Source organism: Ailuropoda melanoleuca, chromosome 15 (genome assembly GCF_002007445.2).
Source record: "Ailuropoda melanoleuca isolate Jingjing chromosome 15, ASM200744v2, whole genome shotgun sequence".
In the NCBI taxonomy this organism is placed as follows: Eukaryota; Metazoa; Chordata; class Mammalia; order Carnivora; family Ursidae; genus Ailuropoda; species Ailuropoda melanoleuca.
Window position 1 is genome coordinate 11,232,383 of NC_048232.1, and position 25,350 is coordinate 11,257,732.

Below are 25,350 nucleotides of genomic sequence, written 5' to 3' on the forward strand. Positions count from 1 at the left end.
GCAATGTCTGGGCTTATAATGGATGTATCTGGCATCCAGATCTGTGCCCACCTGCCTGCCAAAGCCCTTCTCTATGCCTGCCATGGTTTCTCAGCTCACAGCCATTCTACTCATACAGCAATGAAGGGAAGTGCAGGGAAAATGGAAATATGGTGTCCCACCTTACCTGGATAGTAACAATTTCCTGTTTATTTTAGTTCATGATTTATTTTTTTCTATAAATAGTGTTCTGGGGGGGAGGATTTACTCATTCTTCAAACTTTTATTGAGCCCTACTATAGTCAAAGCACTATCTCCTGGCTGAAATTCACTAAGGGGTGTGGTGATTCAGAAAATCTGTTTCTTGTTTACGATATAGGAAAGGACATGGGGTACTTTCTGAATGTTCAGGCGTTGGTTTACCTGGGGATATAGGTTCCCCTGTGCTAAATGCTTTCCTGTGCCCCTGTCCTGCTGTGTGCCTACTTGTTTTTTCATTCATGTATTTGTTTATGCAAGCAGGGATTTACAGTCCTGTGCTTGGTGCTGGGGAGGAAATAAAAATCAATCAATAACATGGACCCTGTTCTCCAGGAGCTCATGGTTTATTCAAAGAAATAGTGTATTTTGGGGCATCTGGGTGGCTCAGTCGGTTGAGTGTCTGACTCTTGGTTTTGGCTCGGGTCATGATCTTGGGTTCCTGGGATTGAGGCCCACATCGGACTCCAGGCTCAGTGGGGAGTCTGCTTGGGGACTCTATCTCTCCCTCTGCCCCTCCCGCCTAAAATAAATAAATAAATCTTTTAAAAAATGGAGAGATGAGTGTATCCAGTCATTCTCACCTGGGGGAGGAGATTTTGCATCCCACCCCAGGGACATTTAGCAATGTCTAGAGACATTTGGGGGTTGCCCAGGCTTCTCCTGGTGTCTAGTGGGTAGAGACAGGGATACATCCTACAGGGCACAGGGGGCCCCCACAACAAGGAATGGTCCAACCAAAATGTCAGTGGTGCTGAGATCAAGAAAGCGTGGTGTCCCAAGGGTGCAATCCCCAAGCCGTGTGGTGCTGTGGGGGCAGTGTGTGATGGTTGCTGAGGTGAGTGATACCGATATGACCATTTGTGGCCAAGAGCCACCTGAGCTGAACACACCGGCGAGGGCTTCAGGGAAGCTGCACTGACTGGAAAGTGGAACAGCATTTAGGCTGCTGGAAGAAGGAAGGGCAGCAGGAGCAGCCAGGGCTCAGAGGGAGGGGTGGAGCGCACAGTAAGCAGAAAGTGGGAAAGCCAGCCTGTGTGGGCAGAGGCTCAGTGTTGGGGGGAGTGGGGAGTGGGACTATAAAATAATGGGGTGCAGGTGGAGTGTAGGCCAGGATACTGCCCTGGTGGACAAAGGAGGTTTTTCTGACAGTGGTGGGTGAGACTTGTGGGAGAAAGCCTCGTCTGAAGGAAGGAGACTCGAAAAGGGAGAAAGGGGTGCATTGCAGCAGATGGGAAATACAGGTGGTAATGTGCTCTGAAAGCTGAAAGGAGCACTGGCGATCACCCACTTGGTCCTCAGTTTACCCTAAGAGAAGTGGGTGCAGGTACATTAATGTCTTGGGTCACTGGCTTAGTGGAGGTGAGGCAGGACCTGTGTCATAGAAGCCAACCTTTCTTGGGAGGCCTTGGGCTAAGCATTATTGGAGCCACCACAGTCTGTCCTCCGGATACCCTCATGAGTGGCACCGTCCTTCAGCCGCACTGCACATAGCAGAGGAGGAAGTGGACCCAGAGAAGTTCAGCAGGAGCCCAAGGCCCTGTCAAGGAAGTGAGTGATAGAGCAGGCTTTTATCTGAGCAGGTTGACGCCAGGACACTTGACCTGGGGCAGTAGCCTTGGCCTTGTCTCCACGCAGTGGCAACTGTGCTCCCAGAGGCCATCCAGCCTGACCCTGGTGCTGGCAGGAGGAACGGAGCAGGGGGAATCAGAGGGCATCATGAAGGAGGAATGTGCAGGACTCCATGCCCGGCTGACACTTGGAGATCTGTGTGTGCCCGAGGTCCCATGAGGGCTGTTCGTTTCCTCCTTTCCTCCTTGGAGCCCGTCTTTGCGGCAGGAGGGAATTGGCTTTGCCAGCCCTTTATTCTTTCATAATGTGAGCATCTCTGCCTTCCCGCCCTTGGTGCAGGCTTCATCAGCCCTGCACGGTTGCCCATCCAGTGTATTAATATGTACGTGTGTATGTGCCTATGTGTATATGTTTGCATATGAATGTGTGTGTGTGTGTGTGGGGTGTGGGTGTACATGCATATATGTGTATGTGTGCATGTGCACGTGTGGGCATGCATGCATGTATGTGTGCACGTGGGTGTGTGGAGATGCATTTGCATATGTGCTTTTGTGCCCGTGTGAGGATGCATATGTATATGTGTGCATGTGTGCCCACGCATGTCTCTGTGTGTATGCATGTGTGTGCATGTGCTGCTGGGATCACAGGAGGAGCTCTTGCTTCTCTCCCTGCCTGTGTAGTCAGGTGGCTGCATATAATATATTTAAATACATTCAATGAGATGCGTGAACCAAAAACAACTCCTGGGAGCTGGTTTACAGCAGAGTAGCAGGTCCCTCTCGGCGTGTGTCACCACCGTCTGGCAGCCTGGGCTACTTTTAACAGCGGAGGAGGGGCAGTCAAAGGAATGCTGCTGGGCAGAAGGGAGAGGAGAGAAAGGGGCATGGGGGGGAGAGAAGGGGCGTTGGCAGCAGTGGGCTGATGGGGAGACAGGTGTGCATGCATGCACTCGCGTGTGTGCGTGCGCGTACGTATGTGCATGTATGTGGGCACACACGTGCATGCGCGCTGTGTATGGGCACGTTTGTGAGTAGAGATCTTATTGTGAGACAGGAAGCTCAAGCAAGGCCATCCTTGGCCAGGCTGGCTCCGCCCTTGGTGAGTAGATGCACTTGATGGAGGGTTAACTGAGAGATGATGCACTCTGATGTTTTTGTTTTGTGCTTCCTAACCAGCCTTACCTCTTTTCCTCTATTGGTGGGCCAGCCTTTCAGAATTGGTCAGGGGACTCCTGCAGAGTAGTCTGCAAGATGGAAGATCATATTAGAATATCTTCTCTTGTAGTCCTGCTTTGCAAAGATGTTAAAGTCCAGGTTTAAAAGCCCTGGTTCCTAAGCAGGCAAGGCACGGGCCTGAGGATTGTTGGTGTTTCTCAAGGAGACTTGGACTTGCTTTCTGAGGGCATCTGGCTGGCTCTGCTATGGAAAAATATGCCACAAGTGTCCTTGGTTTCCTGTGTTCGCTGAGGCCTCCTTCCCTACCAAAGACCTGGAGCGTATCAACCGGAGTCAGAAAGGCTGGGTGTGCCATCCTCTGGGATTAAGTCCTGTCAAAGGCCCTGGTGGCCACTCTGTCCTCTTCTCTTCATTCCTCCCAGGACGTCACTGCTATCCCAGCTTTTTCTCCAAGTTCTGCTGTGCACAGCCTCAGGTTGCCGCTGACCCTGTCCTGAGGGGTGGGCCCTGTTTCTTGGAGGCAGGGCAGCGGCGACCCCAGGCAGGACATTTCTGTCGAGGGCAGCGAAGAGGCAGGTAGTAAGCCCAGGGTCCTTCTGCTTCTGACGGGCGCCAGGACAGCCATGGACACTTAGTCTCTGGTGTGTTGCTGTTATTCTGGACAGATGTTTATTTTCGAGGTGTTTCATGATCATTATTACTTCCGTCATGTCCTAATTGGCGCAGACGTGGTGAGAGTGTAGCAAGGCCTCGTGGAAAGAGGTGTATGGTGGCCGTAGAGCTGCGGGGAAACTTGTCAGCACTGTTGGCCACTTGCACAGTGTCCCTCTGGGCCTAACAGCAGATGGACTCCTGAAGGCCTTCAAGCACTGACCATGTTTGCAAGGACAGAGCTTCTGAACCTCTTTTCTCTCAAGGTGCTGGGGAAATAGACATTCTTCTGCAAAACCCAGTGTGAGTCAGGCCTACAGAGACCCTTGGGTCTGCTCTGGAATGTTAAAGGCAATAAAAGTGGGGTGTAGAAAGCTTCTCGAAGGTGGATCAAAAGCTTCCAAATGTTGCAATGCCATTGAAGCCTCTGCTTCCTGGGGGGGACGTCCTGATCGAGTGGTCCATCTGGCCACTTGCCTTCCACTCAAGGAGTTTAAGCTGTGTTCTTCACAAGCCCTGTCTGGTCTTTACTGCTTATTCAGCACAATTGCACAACCAAGAATAAATAATAGTGAAAGCAAGTGGGCCAGCGCTAGTGTCTGTTTTACTAGAATTTAATTATGTTTCTCATGGCAAAGTTGGATCTCTGCTTTGCTTTGTGGCTTTATCACTGTTTGGACTTCATTAAGGCCGCCCTGCATGCTCCAGCCTGTACCACATACTAACAGAATGGGGCAAAGAAGGGCTGCTAGGATGCAACAAGTGATTTCAGACAGGTGCCTCTCTCCTCCTCCTCCCCCGCGCCAGCCCCCGTCACATCACATGTATGTGAAAATCTATCATTTCTCCCCAAAGCAGGGGCACCCCAGAATTCATTTTTTTGTATGAGAGTCATAGGTTAGAAAAATGGGGAATTTAGGAGGGTTCCAGGCTCTCCCACATGCTAAATGTGTGAGGACTGGCAAGTCATTTCACTCCGCAAACCTTTGTTTTCTCATCTGTATAATGGGTGTAGTATGCTTGTCTGGCGTGCTTCTGTGGGCTTCTGTGATCATCAGAAGAGATAATGTGTGAGTCAGTGTGGGGAAGCTTACTATTCTCTACATACTGTGAAAGAGTCAATGAAAGCACTCAGGCTCTTTCTCTCATGCTCACCCAGTGTTTGGTACCACTGAGCACTAGGGTGGGAATCCTGTCTCCTTCGGGTCACATTGTATCCTTAGTTTGTAGCGCAGTCCTCAAGGAATGTTCTGGGGGCAAGATAACAGTCTTTTTCATATTCCTAATATAAACACAAGGCTGGGAACATTTTTCAAATTCACTGCACTAATTAATAGAGGAGATGATTTATTGGGTTATTCATTACGATGCTGTGCACCTCATTAAAAATGTTAAGGGTAGCAAAAGAATTGAAACTGGGATCTCAGAGAGTTAGCTGCACCTCATGTTCATTGCCATGATATTCACAATAGCCAAGATGTGGAAACGATCCAGATGCCCCTCAGCAGATGAACAGGTCAAGAAAAATGTGGTAGACATTTTGTTCAGCTTTCATAAAGAAGGAAATCCTGCCATTTGCGACAGCATGGATGAACCTAGAGGACGTCATGCCAAGCCAGTCACAGATGGACAAATACTGCACGATTCCACTTTACATGAGGTATTCAGAATAGTCAAACTCACAGAATCCGAGGATAGGATGGTAGCTGCCAGGGGCTGGGGGGCAGGGGCAATTGTTCCTCGGTGGGCATAGAGTTTTAGTTACGCAAGATGAAGCAGTGCTGGAGATCCACGGCGCAGCTGAGTTCCTGGGGTTCACCGAACGGCACTGAACATTTTCATTATGTTAAAAGGATGGATCCCATGTGACGTGTGCTTACCAAAAAACCCAAACCAACCAACCAACCAAACAAAAAAACCCCCAAAACAAAACACCCCAAAACACAAGGGGAAGGAGAGACTTTTCCATCATACCAATCCGGCCCAATAACATGATACTAAACATACTGCTTGTATTATTTAAAAAAAAAAAAGTTTAAAAGGAAAAACTGTTTTTAAGGATAGGTGAGGATGAATTTCTGAAGGATTTTGAAAACTTTACAACTCCAGTTTGAATACACCTTACTGTCTACAGGAAGTCTACAACCTGGATTTTTCTGGCAGCCCTACTTCCGCATGATTCTTCCTTCGGATGGGTAGTGTGTGTAATGCATCCCTGAAGTTGGCAAGCACAGGAGAGAAAACAAGGAGGCTAAGAAAGCCCCAGAAGCCGTGGACCAGGGGAAGTAGGGTTTCCTGTATCAGCTCAGCTGCTGTCTGTCTGTCTGCTACTGGTGGTAGCTTTGAGGGTTCTGGCCTTAGCAAGGAGGTATGCCCAGCATCAGTGAGGTGCCTCTTCTCTTCTGAATTTCTATTAATCAGATGGGGAGTGTTAAGCTCGCTGAGATAAGAGGTATCTCAACTTCCGGTTTCTATGGCTAGGAAATCTAGGAGTGGTGGGGGAGTGGACACTATAGGAGATGGAGTCAAGCCCCCCAGTGGCTTTGATTTCTGTAGTTTGCGGGCCAAGGGGCCCCCACAGGAAAGGAAGCTTTTTCAGACCTGTACCAAGTTATTCCGTGTAGGCTAGTGACACCCTGAGAATCCACTTTCTAGAAAGTGGTTGCCTAGGTCCCCCTCGATTCATGTTGTTTACTCTCAGCTGGGCCCTTATTTCAATTCCTGATTCTTTTCTATATATCTTTTATTGATTCTCTGCTGTATCTCCACATAACTAATTCATCTTTCCTGTCTCCAGTGGTGGCTCATTTTGATCCTTCCTTTCTGTGAATGTAGATGCTTCTTAAGATTGTGTTCTAGAAGTGCACCACCCCCCTTTATACCGTCTCCATCTTCACCTCTTCTGTTCCCCAGGGTTCCCCCATAATGTTGAGGCCAAAGTGTTCTTAGACCTCAGAATTTCCTAGAGAGCTTGCAAAATGCAGAGTCCTGGTCCTGTGTCCGGCTTGTCTGATTCAGTAGGCCTGGGGTAGGATTGAGACATTTGCATTTTTAATGTGCATCCCAAGACACTTGGAGAATTAGCCCTAGGATGATGGTTTCCAGACTCCAGTCTCTGGTTTGCTGCCCGCTCTCAGTGAGAAATCCTCATTTCCTGCTCCGTGCTATTTCCCTCTGTAGATTTCTTTGATACCTCAGACTGGTCCTTCCAAAAGTAAACACATCATTATTTGCAATTGCCAAAAGATGGAAACAAGCCAGATGTCCCTTGACAGATGAATGGATGAGCAAAGCATGGTAATCTGCACAGTGAAATATTACTCAGTCTTAAAAAGGAAGGGAATTCTGATCCGGGTTGTGACATGGATGAACCTTGAGGATGTTATGCTGAATGAAAGAAATCAGCCAGACACAGAAGGACAAATACTGTGTCATTCTGCTTATAGGAGGAATCTAGAGCAACGAAATTCATGGAGACAGAAAGTACAGTGGTGGGTGTCAGGGGAGGCAGGGAGGAGGGAAATGGGGAGTTAGTGTGTAATGGGGACAGAGTTTCAGTTTGAGGGGGATGAGAAAGTTCTGGAGATGGATGGTATGATGGTTTCACAGCACTGTGAGTGTCCTCAATGCCACTGATCTGTAACTTAAAAATGGGTACGATGGTAACTTTTATGTTTTATGTATTTTACCACAGTAAGAAAAAGCGAACACATCAATTCCCTTCTCTTCTACCTTGCCTACTAAATTCTCATCTTGAAGACCATATTTGGTTAATAGAACTTTAATAAAGTTGGGAGGATGGCTTAGGGAACCTACTTGACTTAGTTTCTGCATTTAAGTAAAAGCAATAAAAAAAAGAAAAAGGAGTGTCCGCTGTCCTTTGACTCTCTTTAAGATTGTAAAGGAAAATGAGCTTATAAGCAACATCAACACCTCTGGAAAATTGCCTCCCCCGACCTGGAGGATGGGGCTGGCAAGTTCTGATGCTGTAGGAAATCATCTGTGAGAGGGGGTTGTGGGGACACAGGCTGTGACCATCACATCTTATTAAATTTTCTGAGATGCAGGAAGGCATCTCACAAGAGGAAGTGGCACGTGCCAAATTCAGAGGCTGGAGAGAGCCTTCATTTGGATAATTGCACGTTTTCCTTTTAGCAGCTGCTCATGGGAAAAGGCTCCAGGCCAGAGGCATCACCTGCCTTTAGTGAGTGTGCCCTTGCGACCCTGAGCTCGGGCACAGCACAGCTGTTTCCTGACCTGGAGTCCTGCCCTGGGAGGAAAAATGATTTAGACACCAGTATTTGACCAAACCAGTGTTGTGTTTTCATCACGTGAGTGAGCATGGATCATCAGCTTCCTTTCGATATGAATTTGCACGTTTTAACATGGGTGGGGCAATGGGTCTTTCAGAACTTTGAGGTTTTAGAGTGTGACTTCTCAGTGATCCTTGTATAAAAACAGGCTCTAGCAAAGGGAGGGAGGAAATGCTCTTAGACTTTCAAACGAATACCAAGTTGTGGGCAAATAAAAACCTGAATGTAAATTCAGACTCTAGCCCACAGCACCCGTGTGCCCTGGGGGCCTTAGCTCAAAGGGCCCTCACTTCTCAGTTCTAGATGGTTTGGGAAGCTGTGTTGGCTTTGTGAAACCTTTTCCCAAGCTGTCTTAAGATCACATGTAATCATTTCCTTTTTCCCCAGTGCTCCTTCATTGACAAGCATGTCTGAAATCTCGAATGTTCTATCACTAAGGTGGCCACACACAGGAGTGCAGCAGGATTGGATCCTTTGCCAAGAGGACTGTGGTCCTGATTCTTATGCCAGCTGCCCATGCAGCCTCTGGCACCACGCAGTAATTCAGTCCCTCCCCAGAGCCACCAATGACATGAAATTTCATTCTGGCCACCCCTGAATGAATCAGACAAGTGCCTTCTGCAGGATGCAGTGGGGACACAAATGTACAAGCGTGGCATTTTCTGGATTTCTGTGCATCCATTCTTCAGGGAAGACAGTGAAAATGAATGCAAATGAATGCAGACCAGCAGCCCTGACGGGCGGCACAAAGAGGCCTTAATTCAGCAGTGTGTACACCATTGATTTCTCATTCTTGAAGGTGGTCCCTGAGCTCCAATAAGAAATGGGGTGCGAAGGAGGGAAGGGATCTGGCAGTTAGGCTTTGCAAAAGAGCTGGCTTCCTAAGCAAGATGGTTTGACCTTCACTTTTCATCTCCTCAGCACTTAACAGTGTGAGTGATTTTAGTGTGCACACGGTGGTCTGCTTTGTCACAAATAGGCTCAAGTTTCTCTTCACTGGTATCTGCTCTGTCTCCCAACTTCGGTGCTGTAGGTGGCAGGGAATCTAGGTTTTGGAATTGAACATCTCCTTTCCTTGGATTTTATGGATCATCGCTGCAATGTCGTAGGCAGCTCAGATATTTATTACCTAGTAGGGCCTAAAGACTAATGGTTTTCATCAGTGGATGCAAATTAGAATCTCCTGGGGCGAGGGGTGGTGGGGGGGGTTCTTTTCAAAAAATACAGATTCCTGGGCCATACTCCAGTCCAGTTGGATCAGAATCTCTGGGTGGTGCCTAGACATTGGTATTTTTAAAAAGCAACTTTTTGGCTGATTCAAATGTGCAACAAGACCCAGAACCCTGGGGCCATACAGAAGGAGGGCCACAGAGACTTGATCCCACCGCACAGATCATGAGAGTGGACTGTCCACAATTTCTCCCCATTCCCGCAGCATCTCTGAGCAGTGGGGCAGCACACGCAACCTACAGTGTGGCCATCCCCGAGTCTGTGCTCTTCACAAGCTGCCGGAGGTCACTCCAGGTATATGTGCTGTTTCTCAGTTTCCTCATCTGTGAGATGGGGATAATAATCCCTACCCTGTGTTCCTCACTGGGCTGTTGGAAAGGAGCTAGTGAAATCATTCATGTATGGGAAAGCACAGTGAGAAATATAAGGAAGCACTTCACTAGAGGAAGCTATCATCATTCCCTGGCTTATTTCAGTATAATAAAAAGCCCAATACACTGTATTGTCTAAGGCCCTAGCATATGGCTTGAGTGCAAATAAGTATCAATATGTGTCCATTCATGAGAATGTTTATAACACCCTTTCTGTGGCTCGGTTGAGATCATTCCAGGCTCAAGAAGGCAGTGCCTTAACCTGCCTCTGGTTTCAGACCACCTGCTCCACCAAAAGCCACTGTTTTTGCACTTGCCCATGGGGAGCTCTGGGGCTCATTAGTGGAGCTGTAAGTACTTCAATCGATACAGCCTCATTTTGGCTTCCTGGATTTAGACTCCTCGGTTGCCACTGTGGTTTTGTTTTTCTCATTCCCAGTTCCCTCTTTGTTGATGTCTTTGAGTCTAGAAGTGGGTGTGAGGCAGTGGACAGACCAGCTCTGTGTTTTGTTAAACCCGGGAGAATCCAGGTTGTGCTTATGAAAACTCACTAAATCTCATATGGGCCTTCACTTGTTTCCGAGGGAAAAATGTTCATGGTTCAGGTGATTTCAGTGTGCTCAAAGAGCTCAAGGGAAAAACAAGCAAACCATGTGCTGACGGTTTCTGATGTTGACAATTCCCATAATAGAAGGACCAAGGCGAATACACTTTGTTTAACTGCTTCGGCCCTTTTCTTCTGAATGGAGTCAGCAGCACTGACCTCAGAGCATAGAGTCAGAATCGTGTTGACCCCATCACGAGTAGCAAAGGTTTGGATTTACTGCCCGGTCCAGCCCCAGACCAGAACAGGAAATTCTGAGGGGACTCAGGATTATCTTTCCCAATCTCGTGTTTCTGGCTGCAGCTGCCTAGCTGGGTTCATTGACTGGCCTTCAATTTTTTTTTTTTTCCCCTCTCCAGGGTCTTTTCCCCCGCCTTTCTGAATGCTTTCTTGTATACAAGAGGTGTGAGGACAGCGGGTAGAGTAACTGGACTCGGGCAGCCTTGGGGAAGTCATTATGTCAGGCTTTGGAGTTCTTGGGAGGGGACATGCATAAATCACGTGAGCCTCTGCAGAAGGAGGCAACATGATTGTAAATGCACAAGCCTTCTGGCTTTCAGCGCTAACCTGCTAGTTAACCAAGTCATTATCATGTGCAGCAGGTCTAGCAAGGAAGGCCTGCGAGGAATATGGGAGCTTCTTGAAGGCAGGGCCTGGGACTTCTTCATAGAAATTGCCTAATAAGGGTTTGGTGAACTGATCATGCCTTATTCTGTATTTAAAGTGAAATCTCAGAGTAGTGAAAGCCCAAGGTGATGGATGGGGTCGTATTTCCACATTTGTCTGTTTAAATCAAATATTTGCTCATCTCTTGGTGGACCCGACTGTGGTGCTAGGCTGTGCTTGCTGCTAATGGCGTTATAAATTACACCTTCCCCACTCAGGCGTTTGTCACGGTGCTCTCCTGGAGAGAACAGAGTTTCCCTGGCTTGTTACAGTAGGGTAAGGACATAATGGATCCGAAAGTGCTTATTAGCTGGAGAGCAGTACAGAAATTTTAGGGTTTCACTAATGCTAATACTCATTACAGTTATTTGATCAGACTGCTCTCATTAGGAGGCAAGAGGGGGATATAACACATTATGGGTTATTAGCACCGGGGTAACCCTACACACACATATGTTGCTTATATTCCCTACACTGTTCATGATTATGCAAATTTTGCAATAATTAAGTCCACCTTGGACCACACCTGGAGTGTTTGCATCAGTAAACAAAAACTTACGAAAAAAATAACAACTTCGATTCTAGTCTGCCATATGCCAGACTCTGAGCTGTGGGCTCCCACTATCTCATTTCATTCCCATACTGACACAGTGACACAGGGTGTTGTTTCCTTCCTACAGATAAGAAAACTGAAGCGACTTACTTCATGTCATATAGGAAGTATGTGGAGCAGGCAGGGTTTCAAGTCATAGGTTTGCCTTGCTTCCAAGCCTGTACTATTCAAAATTATGTTTTAATAATAATTTAGTTCCGTTGGCTCCCTAGCATGGAATTAACAAAGAGTTCTAGTCCAAGCTGGGCTTCAGTCAAAGCAGGGTTGCAGCTTGAGGAACGAAGCTTCATTATTTATTTTTCCCACCCAATAGGAGGTGCCCAATATAGGGCCTTGGTGCATAACCACTGCCACGCATTTATCCCTGTATGTTTACACACCCTTTTAAAAAATGCTTTTTTGATTTTTATGCAGTAGAAATCATTGTGTTGGTGTATAGTTCTATGAGTTTTGACACATGCAGAGAATCATGTAATTAGCACCACAGTCAAGGTACAGAACATTTCCATACCACAACCCCCAAATTCCCTTGTGCGCTCCCTTTGTAGTCAGATGCTCCCCTCCGGCCCTAATCCTTGACAACCGAGTTCTCTTTTTCTATAGGTTTCCTTTGCTAGAATACAAAATAAATGGGATCCTACAGTATGTAGCCTTGAGTCTGGCTTCTTTCTCTCAGCACAACGCATTTGAGAATCATAGGTGTTTTTGCATGTATCAGCAATTTGCTACTTTTTATTTCTGAGTATTGTGCTGTTGTACGATGTCCAACAGTCTGAGCCATCCACCAGTGGAAGGACTTTTGGGTTGTTTCCAGTTTAGGGGATTATGAATATAGCTGTTATAAGCACCTGCATATAGGTTTTTGTGTCAATATATGTTTTCATTTATCTTGGGCAAATAGCTGAGAGTGGATTGCTGGGTGATAAGTTAAGTATATGTTTAACTTTATCAGAAACTGTTAAGCTGTTTTCCAAAGTGTCTGTACCATTTATAGTTCCGTTAGCAGTGTATGATGCTTCTAATTGCTCCTTTTTGGTATCTTTTGCAGTGTCAAGGTTTAAAAAAAAAATTAGCCATACTAACAGTCATGTAGAGATATCTCACTATAGCTTACAGTTCCCTAATAACTGATAATTTTGAGCATCTTTTTATGTGCTCATTTGCTATCTGTAGTGTTTGTATATCTTTTACTCATTTTTTAAAAATTAGGTTGTTTTTCTTATCATTGAGCTTTAAGACTTCTTTATTTTGGATACAATTTCTTTGCCAGTTTTATTTTCCAGTATTTTCTCTCATTCTGTGGGTTTTCTTTTAACCCTCTTAAGAACAGAAGTTTTTAATTTTGATGAAGTCCAATATTCCAGTTTTTTCTTTTCTGGGATTGTGCTTCTAATGTCATAGTTAAGAACTCTTGGACTAAACCAAGATCACAAAGATTTTCTTGTACAATTTTATAGTTCTGTGGTTTACCTCAACATAGATGATCCATTTTGAATTAATTTTCATTTAAAAGTTTGCACCTTTTTCGAAAGTTGACCGTATTTGTGTGGGTCTATTGATAGACTAAGTATTCTGGGTCACTGGTTATGTGTTAATCCTTTTACTGGTACCACACTGTCTTGATTTTTATAGTTTTATACTCAATCTTGAAATCAGGTAGTGTGGGTCCTCCAATTTTTTTGCTTATTGTTCATGATGTTTTTAGTTATTATATTTCCTTTACCTTTTCATGTACATTTTAGAATTATTTTGTCAATTTCCACAAAAAACCCTGCTGGTATTTGGATTGGGATTTCATTGAATCTGTAGATCAATTTGGAAAAAACTAACTTCTAAATAATGTTAATCTTTCAACCCATGAACATTATCTGTGTGTCTATTTAGATTTTCTTGATTTCTTTCATCAGTGTTCTGTATTTTTCAGTATACAGATCCTACACATATTTTATTGTCTTTGTACCTAAGTGTTTCATTTTGGGGGGCAGCTATTGTAAATGGTATATTTTTTAGATGTTTTTATGTCAATTTTTCATTCTTAATATGTAGAAATATAGTTGCTTTTTAAATAATGAGCTCGAATCCTCTGATCTTGCTCAGAATCCTGCTAAATTCATTTAGTAGTTCTAGATACTTTTTTGTAATAGATTCTATGGGATTTTCTACGTAAACAATCATGTCATCTACAAATGGAGGTAGATACATTTCTTCCTTTTCAATCTGTGTCCCTTTCATTTCTTTGTCTTGCTTTATTGCACTGGCTTGGCTGTTTAGTATGATGTTTAATGGGAGATAGGAGCAGTGAGATCTGACATCCTTGACTTGGTTCTGACCTTAGGGGAAAAGCATTCAGGCTTCCACCCTTAAGTATGATATTAGCTATAGGGTTTTTGTAGATGCTCTTTATCAGGTTAAGGAAGTTCTATTTTAAGTTTGCTGAAGTTGTTGTTGTTATTGTTTTTAATCATGAATGATATTGAATTTTGCTAAGTACTTTTTCTGCATCTATTGAGATGATCATGTAGTTTTCCTGCTTTCATCTGTTAAAATGTGGATTAAATTGATTTTTGAAAGTTAAAGTAGCTCTGCATTCTTGGAATATATACCACTTGGTTGTGGTATATTATGCTTAGTATATATTGCTAGATTCGATTTGCTTATAGTTTGCTGAGGATGTTTGTGTCTATGTTCATGAAATTTACTGTTACCATTTTATATTCCCACCAACATTGTATGACTGGTTTTGAGAAATCCCTGATGCATAAAATGAGTTGGAAAGTTTTTCCTTCTCTCCATTTTTCTGGAAAGGATTATGTAGAATTGGTATTATTTCTTCCTTAGATATTTAGTAGAATTCATCAGTGGAACTGTCTGGACCTTCAATTTTGTTTTTTGGAAGGATTTTAACTATGAATTCAGTTTTCTTATAGGAGTATGTTTAGGTTATCTGTTTCTTCTTGAGTGATAGTTTTTATTTAAAGGAATTGGTCAATTCCACCTAGGCCCGTCATCAGTAAAATAAGGCCCACAGGCCAGACATTTATTCTTGTAAATAAAGTTCTATTAGAATATAGCCTATTTATTTACTTAATGTCCATGGCTACTATGCACTGTGATAGCAGAGTAGAGTAATTATGACAGAGACCATATGGCCAACAAGCTTTAAATATTTACTGACAGTCCATTTACAAAAAAGTTTGCTCACACCTAGTCTGAGTTGTCAAATACATAGGCTGGGTTGTTCATAATATTTTTTTATTAGCCCTTTAATATCTATAGGGTCTGTAGTGTTATCTCTTCATTCATTCTGGATATTAGTAATTTGTATTCTCTCTTTTTTCCCCTTGGTCATCCTGGCTAGAGGTTTATCAATTTTATAGATCTTTTTAAAGAACCAGCTTTTGGCGTGATTGATTTTTCTCTTTTGTTTTTCTGTTTTCAATTTCATTGATTCTTGTTCTTATCCTTATATGTTCCTTCCTTATACCAAATTTGGGTTTAACTTGCTCTTATTTTTCTAGTTTCTTGAAGTGAAATCTTAGATTATTGACTAAATAAGATACCTTATTTCTTTTTTAAAATTTTAAAAAAGATTTATTTAATTTATTTTAGAGAACATGTGACTGGGGGAGGGATAGAGGGAGAGGAAGAGAAGCAGACTCCCACTGAGCATGGAACCCGACATGGGTCCAGTCCCACAACCCTGAGATCATGTCCTGAGCTGAAACCAAGAGTCAGATGCCTAACCGACCGAGCCACCCAGGCACCCTGAGATCTTTCTTATTTCTAATACAAGTGTTTAATGCTATATATTACTCTCTAATCTGTATGTCACAAATTTTTGATATGTTGTATTTTTGTGTCAATTGATTTTCTTTTTTTCTTTTTAAAGATTTTATTTATTTGACAGAGATAGAGACAGCCAGGGAGAGAGGGAACACAAGCAGGGGGGGTGGGAGAGGAAGAAGCAGGCTCATAGCGGAAGAGCCCGATGCGGGTCTCGATCCCACAATGCTGGGATCACGCCCTGAGCCGAAGGCAGACGCCCAATTGCTGTGCCACCCAGGCACCCCTCAATCGATTTTCTAATTTTTCTCTTTTTGACCCCTGGGTTATTTAGAAGCATGCCGTTTATTTTCTAAGTATTTGGAAATTTTCTAGGTAATCTGATACTGATTTCTGATTGAATTCCATTATAGTTAGATAATATACTTTGTATGATTTCAATTCTTTAAAAACTTTAGGTTTTTTTCATGATTCACAATGTAAATATTTGGGTGAATATTCCATGTGCACTTTGAAAAGACTGTGTGTTCTGCTGTTGGTGGGTACAGTGTTCTACAGATGACAATTAGGTCAAAATATTTGATAGTATTATTCAGGACTTCCGTATCCTTGCTGATTTTCTGTCTATTTGTTCTGTTGGTTACTTAGAAAGGATTGTTGATGTACCTATCCTAGTATAACATTGAATTTGTTCTATTTTTTCCTTTCAGTTTTAAAATTTTTGCTTCATATATTTTGAAGTCCTTTTTTTAGATACATACACATTTAGTATTGTTATTTCTTCTTGGTGAGTTTATTCTTTTATCCTTATGTGACAATCCTCTTTGTTCCTTATTGTCCTTATACTGAAGTTTATTTTGTCTGATACTAATAAACAGCTTTCTTTTGGTTAGTGTTTCCATAGTATATCTTTTTCTATCCCTTTCATTTGGCCCTATCTACATCTTTATCTTTATATTGTTAGGTGTTTCTTGTAGATAGCATAGACTTAGGTCCTGGTTTTTTAGACAGTCCTACCATCTCTGTCTTTAATTGGTTTGTTTGGATCATGTACATTTAATGTAATTATTCATATAGTTGGATTTAGGTCTACCATTTTATTATTTGGTTTCTGTTTTTCTTTTCTTTTGGTACCTCTCATTACTACTTCTTCCTTTTTTTTTTTTTTTTTTTTTTTTTTTTTGGTAATAATCTACTTTAAGACAGTATTTTATTAATTGAATAAATTTGAAAAACTCTACAACCAAGTAGATTTCTTTACAGTGTCCTTTTTGTAGTACAGTTATCTACATATATCAAAAACTCAATTTTTGTTTTCAACAGTCATCCTAATTATAAGGAATTTAAGCAGAAGCAAATAATCCATCATATTTATCCAGATCTTTACCACTTCTTTAGCTTTCCCTTTATTTTTAAAGTTCTAAGTTATTTTAATATTATTTTCCTTTAGTTTAAAGTGCTTACTTAAACATTTATTTTAGGCTACTTCTTTGGATGATGATTTTTCTCTCTTTTTTTAAAACTTCACTGAAAATAACTTTATTTTACTTTTATTTCTAAATGGTATTTTATTGGATATTGACTTTCACTGGATATAGAATTTTAAAATCTTTAAAAAAATTTTTCTGTCGTCTTCTAGCTTCCATCATTTCTAATGAGATTGCTGTTTTCTCGGTATGTGGTGTGTTGATTTTCTTTGACTGCTTTCAAGATTTTTTCTTTATTTTTGGTTTTCAGCAATTTGATTATTGAATGTGTATTCTTTTCTTTGAATGTATTTTGTTTAGGGTTTGACAGACTTTCTCAATCTGTAAGTTTGTGTCTTTTACCATATTTAATACATCTTGAGCATTTTTTTTCTTCTTTTTTTTCTGTACCAATCACTTTCTTTTCTCATTTTGGGACTGTAGTGTCATGAATATTAGATCTTTTGATATTGCTCCACATGTTTCTAAGGCTCTGATCACTTTTTTCTCAATTTAGTTTTCTCTACCCTTGAAATTCGATAATTTTGATTGTTTTATTTTCAAGTTTGTTGTCCTTTTCCTGCACCTGTTATTTAGTGCATCTAGTGAATTTTCAGAATTCAATTACTATATTTTTCAAGTCTAAAATTTCCATTCAGTTCTTTTCAATATTTTTAATTTTCCCCTGAAAACTTACATCTTTCCATTAATTTCAACAGTATTCACACTTACTCTGAGAGTGTAAGTATAATAAGTGTTTCAGAGTTTTTCTCTGATAATTCCAATATCTGGATCATCTTAGGGTTGGCATCTCTTGATTGTATTTTTCCAGTTTTTGGCATGTTGAATAATTTTAGATTGTATCCTGCATATTTTGAGTACTATGTTGGGAGACTCTGTGTCCTAATTAAAATCTGCTGGATTATGATGGTTTTGTTGTTGTTGTTTCCTTTCTTCTTCTTCTTCCCCTCCTCCTCCTCCTCCTTCTCCTTCCTCTTCTTCTTCTTTTTTTAAAGAGAGCCAACCAGATTAGGCTCAGATGACAAGTCTGTCTCACCTTTAATGGTAACAATGTCCATTCAGTTTTCAAAGCCGTTGCTATGTTGTTTGTATGTGTTATTCTGGATTAGGTTGGGATTTGTGTGGTTTTTAATTTCATAATTTACTTCTGGACGCCATTGCTTCTTTGGGTGTGTTTCACACATGCACGTTTCATGAGTAGTCTGGAACTTGTTTTGATTCATATACAGTTTTTCAAGATTTCTTTCTCCAACTCTCTCCTCTCTGGGATTTTCTTCACACTCTCTCTCAGGGGTCCTTTTTCCAAGTTCTTGTCAGAAAGGTGGATATGTCTCAGAGTTTTATCCTCACACCACAAACACTTTCATGCAGCTCTGTGGACTGAGGATGCCCAGAGGGAAAGGCAGTGAGAGGAGAAAGAGAACAAAATAACCAGCATCTCTTTCCACTCTTAAGACCACAGGAGTTCCCTTTTCTGGTCCCTTTGGCCGGAGAGATGGGTTATTTCTTGGGGTCTTAGGTGTTCATGTTGCCCAGGCTTGGCCTTCCATCAAGGCAGAGAGGAGAAAAAAATACCAGGGATATCCTATCACATTCTTTGGTTTTCAGGAGCTCTTTTTCCTAGTTCTCCGGGCAGAAAGGGGAGATTTTTCTTGGAGTTCTTCTCATGTTCCCCCACTGTACAGTTCCTTGATTTGACCCATCTTTGGATCAAAGCCAAGAATTAAAAGAGGAAAATTTAATTCAGGAAATTTACCAATGTATATTTCTTCAAGTTTCAGCTTCCTTCTCAATCTGTCTGGTATTGTTTGCTTCCCAGCATCGTCAGGAAGTTGGTTTTTGTATTCTGTACAGACACTTGTAATCAGTGGGTGACATAGGCTTATGGGCTTACTCCATGTTGACCTGCAAGTGTTACATCCTCCTTTTTAAAAACAAAGAGTAGCACACCATTTGGTATACCATTTAACATACTGTTTAGTACTTGCTTCTTTTTCTTTTACTTAATAATACATTTTGGAAAATTTAATAATGCTTTTCATAGTGACAATAAATAAACAAGTTATTGCATGTATTAAGTTCTAGGCACCATAAGCACTATACATATATAAACTCTTTAAATCCTTATAGCAACCCTATTAGATAGATAGATAATATTATTCCCATTTTACAGATGATGATACCTCATGAGAAAAATTAAGAAACTTGCCAAGGTCACATAACTAGTCAGCGGAGGTGCTACCTAGCTGTCTGGTTGAAAAGTCCATACATATAATGAAAATTATATAATAATAATGGCAGTAATAATAATATCCAATACATAACTATCATATACCAGCACATGCTAGCTAGAAAACTGCCTTAGAGATAACCGTACCAATCATCTTCAGCATGAAGGGTTTTTGTTTGCACATCACATGTATCATTCTCAGGTAGCAAGTAGATTCATTCTGCATGTAGGAAATTTGAGAAAAGTCAGGTGACTTGCTGGAGAGGTGGCAGTAGGATTCTCTAGTATAGACAAGAGGTCTTTTCAACGACTATTGCTGCCCCACTGGACAGTACAGTACATTTCCAGCCAGTGTATTTTGGAATAATAGATTCATAGGTGGTTAGATTTGGAAGAGACTCACAGGTCTAAGTTCACCTCCAAATGTTATAAATTCCATACCATGATGTATCGGAAAGCATCTTGTAAAAGGTAAAGTGATTTATGACTGTTAGCTGTTATAGACAGGAAACAGTTCCAGAGAGTGAAAGTGATAAAATCCTCATCTCCATTACCATCTTCATAGCTGCATTTGTCGAACACAGATGTCCCAGGTGCTCCACAGGACCCATCTCTAATGTTTAAAATAAACCTTCAAAATGGCTGTTATAATCCCCATATATTTCATATGAGGAAATGGATGCTCAAAGATGGTAGGTAACTTGCCCAAGCTCAGTGACACACTTGGGTCAAGAGTCATTCACACTTTCTTTACTGAGTACTTCCTACCTATGAGTATTTGCCATATACTAATCATACATGTAATTACCATGTAATGTTTTGTCCCAGTTGGGATAGTTTTTCTGAGTGAAGGGGGGGTGGGTACTAGTAGTAATTATACTGGGACTGTCTTGGGCAAACTGAGACAAAGGATCACCTTAGCTATGTGCCTTTGTTTCCTGATTGCATAATTTATGTTTGCCATAGTTTGTTTGGTTTAGATGACATAAAATATTCTAGAGGGCCAGTGTTCATGAGTATTTATTTTAATGGTTCTGCTGGTCTGTTTTCCAGGTTTGTTAGAGATGAGCCACACAGAGCTAGGTATTCCTTAATGTGGTGGACAGAGGTCACTTACAAATTTTGCTCATTGTTGCTGAGCAAGAAAGGACATCCTTTTAGCAAATGCAATTTTAAAATATGAGTGCTGTGCAAAGTCATGAAGAAAGCCCTTAAACCAATATATATTTTATAGATTATCCTCTAGGGCTGAGTACTCATGAGCCTTTCAGGATGAGCATGATTAAATATGGACGAGAATAGATATGTTTTCCCCTCTATTACACTGAGATGAAGGAAGATCCATCGTCATGTACTTCATGGAGGTAGGGCTTTGGAAATGGGAATGACTTAAATGTGAATTTTCTCTTACACGCTTATGAAAAAGATATCTAGCCAGCTGGTCATGATTTGTCAAGCTGGGTAATGTACCTTAGTATACATAAGCACATCATGCTGATCGCAATTCCGAAGAAGGGAATGATCTCCCTCTTCTTCTTTTGTACAGGGTAGGCAGTAGTTGTCATGTGCATTCTGCCAAGGACTGTTTTTGTGTATTACTTTTGTGGATCCCTTCCATCTTTGTGTGTTGCCATTCCAAGCTTCCTTCCTTCTCTTCCATCTTTGGTCTGGAGGTCAGTGTGATCAGAAGTCTAATTGTCCAGGATAAGACAATTAGAGCACAGGCTTTAAAGGACCCTAACTGGGAGGAAGCTACATGAAGTTTATATCAATGTCAGCATTCTTGCTTTGGACATTAGTGGTGAGACCATCACGATTTGATGATGAACCGCTGGTACTTGGTTTGGGTTTTCAGAAGTACGTAGTATACATTAGGGACCCGGTCAGGCACAAAGCAAGGCTTTACCCAGAAACCTGCCCCGAGTGCATTCATTTTTTCTTTCTGCCTTGTGCTGAAATGAGCTAATGGTTGCCAGGGACGCATGGAAATTACCAACACCAGAAGGTTCCTCGTGCCCTGGCCGTTCCTCATCTGTATGCATCACATTTGCTTAAACATATTGTCTGCAGGCAAAGTCCAATTATTTGGAACCAAGTTACTAATGATAAACATAATGACTACAGTGTCTGTCATTGTGCACAGCCATGGTAAAGGCAGGGGCTACAGGGAATCATCAGAATTGAAAAAAACAAAACAAAACACGTCTTGCACAGAATAGCATGGCAGGGGGCACTCGTTCAAGATTCATCTTTTATGCTGAAGTGATAAATTAGAGAATGCAGAGTAATTATAAATGAGAAACAAGACTCAAAATTGCTGTCACCTGACATTGCATTCCCTTTCTCTGTTTCCTAGCAATAATATTCTCATAATGTTCTATCTGGGTCTCTCACAAACTGAAAAATGACTTTTGCTGTTTTCCTCATGGGGTGGTTGAGACAGCAAATAACTGTTAAATGATGAATTTGGGTATTATTACAGAGGCCAGGGGATTGCTAATCAAGGCAACGGAGATTTTCTGTCTCTAGTTACAAAGATTTATAATTCTAGGAATCTGAGAGCTCTCTCAGTTCAATTCCAACAGGGACCTAATCCAGCTCTACCCAGTAAAGGATATTCCAAACACTACCTGGTGGAGAGCTTTGGCCAGGCTAGCTGACCATTTCATCTTGACCACACTCTTCCTGGGAAGGTTATTGAGCAATTAAATCATTCCTAGGATGGACAAAAAATCTTTATGTTTTCCTTGCATAATTGGGTTTCCTTTTCTTAATTTGATCGGGCACCCTGCCCTTTTTCTTCTTTGTTTTTTAGGCTTTTAAAAAATACATGTTGTCTTCATTCATTCATTCATTCTACAGCTAAAGATTGATCACTTGGCCCAAAGAGTCATGTTTAATTCTTCTCATTTTATTTTCATGACTGGTCTTTCTGAATGCATCACTGTTCTGAATCATGTCCCTCTTGCATTGTTTGTCTGGTTGTGAGATCATTTGAATGGAAGGAAGTGTCTCAGGCACTGCTCCACATGCCGTCTCCTGGTCATCATTCCATAATGGCATGCACTACTCCCCCATAGACTGACTAGTTATGAGTTTATCTTTTTAAAGCCTGATTTTCATGCCATAAACTTCCAATTCTGTTTATTCTATGACCACCATGTTCTTTTTTTGTGCTCTGCTTTCTGGATATGGTTTTCCATGCTTCTTCAGTTTGCGTTGTCATTATTTTAATGGCTCTGTATCATCACTGCGATCCACCTTTCCTGCCACTAACACTTCAGTGTGACACAAGCTCCACTCTAACTGGGTGTCTCTTATCGCCATCTTATTAATAAGGAAGTGAATTTGGCTGATAGTATTGGAGTTCGTATTAACATGGCATGAACATGTCTTGCGTTGGTTATCTCAGGTAAAAGAATTAAAAAAAATAGAGAATCCAGACCTGATATGGTGGTTCTATGAAGACATGAGGAGCCTATTCCATAACCACAAGCAAGGAACTTCTATCCTCACGGCCACAAGCTGACCACCGGAGATTCAGCTATCATGACCTTATTCTAGAAGAAAAGAAAGAGCAAGGGACAAATCAAGTCTCCTTTTAAAGAGTTCTTATGTAAGCCTCACATGGTGACTTTGGCTTCAATCTCATTGGCCACCTCCAGCTGAAGGGGAAGTTCAGAAACGTAACTTTGGAGTTTGGTGTATGAGAGTAAAGTTGGCTGTTGTAACAAATAAACCTCTGAATGTAGTGCTTTCCCACAATAGGCTTTCATTTTTCTCTCATTGGAGGAAAATAAAGTTGTCCCTTGTTGCCAGTAGGCCTCCCACTTGGGGACTGAGAGACCCAGGCTCCCTGCATCTGGGGTGACACCGTCTTCGAGGACCTGAGTCCTTTCACGGATGTAGGGTCATGTGTGGGAGGTGTTTCTGGGCCAACCTGGAAGGGCCCACATCATCTGTTCACGCTCTGTTGGCCAGAGCTCAGCCACACTGCCACACATCCCTGAAAGGCTGATACCTAGCATCTAGTTCTGTGCCTGTGATGAGAGGGAAATGGGTGCAGGGAACAGCCAGCCACCAGGCAGAGTGCTGCCCCAGTACTGCCAGGACTCTGTTACTGTGAAAGACATTCAGACACCCTGAGTCCTGTGGAATGAGGGACAGTCTCAGCTGCAGTTTCCACTCATTTTCCCACAGGTGCTCCTCCTGTTCCAGTTCCCTCAGGTTGGGCCTCATCCCTTCTGGGTCTGTGTGGTGACACCGGCCCTCGCCATGTTCTCCATTCTCACAACTCCTTCTCTATCCTGTCAAATTTAGCTCTTGATTCTACAGTAACTTGTTTCTCTTTGTTTAGTGTTTCCTGGGTCTTGGTTTTTATTCTCTAACCATGTGAAAACAGGGACTTTATTCTCTTCTTCCATCATTGTTAATGGTTCACTGTGCCCTAGTAAGTGACATGTCTTCATGAGAATGGCCAAGAAGTCTTTGATGAGGTCAGTTCAAAGAAATAATGAGGCCAGGAGTTAAATAGATCAAGTTGACACTGTCTGGCCAACATCCAGAGGCCATTCAAAGGACCACCTGGCTAGCAGTGTCCATCATGTGATCTGAACCTGGACAGGGCCCTCTCTTTCCTAGGTCGAAGTTTACTCTAGAAAATTCCCACTCCCATCAGATTACTCATATGCCCTTGCCTTGCAAAGGTTCAATGCTCGGTTTTGGCCAGGCAAGTTTTGGTCTTTTCTCTGAGTTCTTAAAATGTTTTGTGACTATTTTTGTTTCAGGGCCTGTTGCCTCATCCAAATAATTAGTATTTCCTGATCACATGAAGGAGTGAGTATATAATCTTTCCACTTAATCCTTATGACAGCCCCATGAGGTATGTGGTCTCGCTTACCCCCACTGTACCTTTCTGCCTTGGGTTAATTTTTTTTTAAATCATGAAATATTGAAATTAACCAAGAAGTACGGAAAAATAAATGAACAGATTACTATGTAACCACCACCCAGATTGAGCAAACGTTGATTAACATTTTGCCATATTTGCTTCAGATTTCTCCCTCAAAAATGTTACAGCTATAGGATCCAGTTATGGATACACAACCCATTCTCTTCCTCCCCAGAGTCACCCTGTACCTGGAGCTGCTGTGCATTCTTATTATGTGTCTTCAGACTTTGGCTACGTATGTCTATACCATATGTCCTGGTGGTGTAGGGCCTTAGGATCATCAGTGTCTATGTGTTTGCGTTTTATAGAGGGACCTAAGTGGAATTGATCCCCTAGGTATCTCTTAATACCCTGCTTTTGCTCACCTGTTATTATGTTTTAGAGATTTACCCCTGTTGATTTATGTAGACCTCATCATTTAATTTAACTGCTAGAATATTCCACTGAATGGCTACAGCATTGCTTACTTTTCTCATTTGGGATAGTTACATCCTTCTAGATTAATTGGGATATTGTATCCCTTTAGAGAAATACATGTAGCTCTAACTCTTTTCATTAGCCATGTAATATTCCATGGTATGGATGCACTATTCCACCATTCCATTCATAGTGTTTTCCTTATTTTTCATTTCTTACAGCACTGCAATAAGCATTTTTACGCATACCTCGTTAGATCATGTGTTTACTTCCATAGATTAGATTTCCTAAGATGCAAGTGAACAGGTACAGCCAGATTACTTTCCAAAAATGTTACGGCAGTTTCCAGGTAGCAACTTTCCCACGTAAAGCGACCTTTTTTCCAACCTGATGGGAAGGAAGGCTTCCTGCTGAGGTTTTATTTAGCATTTCCTGGACTTCTAGTAAGGTTGGGCATCAGTTCATATGTTCATTGGCCATCCTGTGAACTGTGTGACTGTATCCTTGCCCACACTGAATTGCGGGACCAGAGCATCCCTGCTGGGCACAGTTTCTGTGAGCAGTGTCCCCTGGAGTTGTGTGTGTGTGTAGCAGCCTCAGTGGGAAGCAAGTCCTTGTTGTCACTGGGATGTTAACTCTTTGTCCTACGGGTTACAATTATTCGTCCATCCCCACCCCAGCCTGTTATTCGTTATACTTTGCTTACAGCATCTTTTACTATGCCCCAGTTTCTTATTTGAAAGACTTGACTATTTTCTCTTTTCCAACATAATTTTTGGGTTTCGTGTCTTTAACTTATGACATTTGCGTCTTTAACTTGCAGTATGAACTTACACATACCTTTTAATTCTTATCTCCTAAAACATTTCCAGCATTTTTATTGAGCTTTTGCTTGGAAATTTCAGCAACGTCTTTAGAAAACCCAGATTTTTTGGGTATGTTATTACAGCATGGAGAAGGCATCCGAACTCATTTACTAAATATCATTTGCCTGGGTGCTGTATCAAATGCTTTGCTGAGGAACAATGATGCGACATGTGTTCTCATCTT

At 42.0% G+C, this 25,350-nt stretch overlaps 1 protein-coding gene across 2 annotated transcripts in view; it reads left to right on the forward strand.

Annotated features, from left to right (window-relative positions):
- The window catches only part of CAMK1D (calcium/calmodulin dependent protein kinase ID), a 431,244-nt gene that overhangs the window by 114,505 nt on the left and 291,389 nt on the right, over window positions 1-25,350 (forward strand). Inside the window, exon 1 of one of the 2 annotated variants that reach the window (XM_034643631.1) lies at window positions 23,746-23,768. The exons of the other annotated variant lie outside the window; for it this stretch is intronic. Within the exon in view, the coding sequence (XP_034499522.1) occupies window positions 23,761-23,768 (8 nt within the window). The 5' untranslated portion in view covers window positions 23,746-23,760. Of the gene's footprint in view, window positions 1-23,745; window positions 23,769-25,350 lie in introns of those variants that run through there. 2 annotated transcript variants of the gene reach the window in all.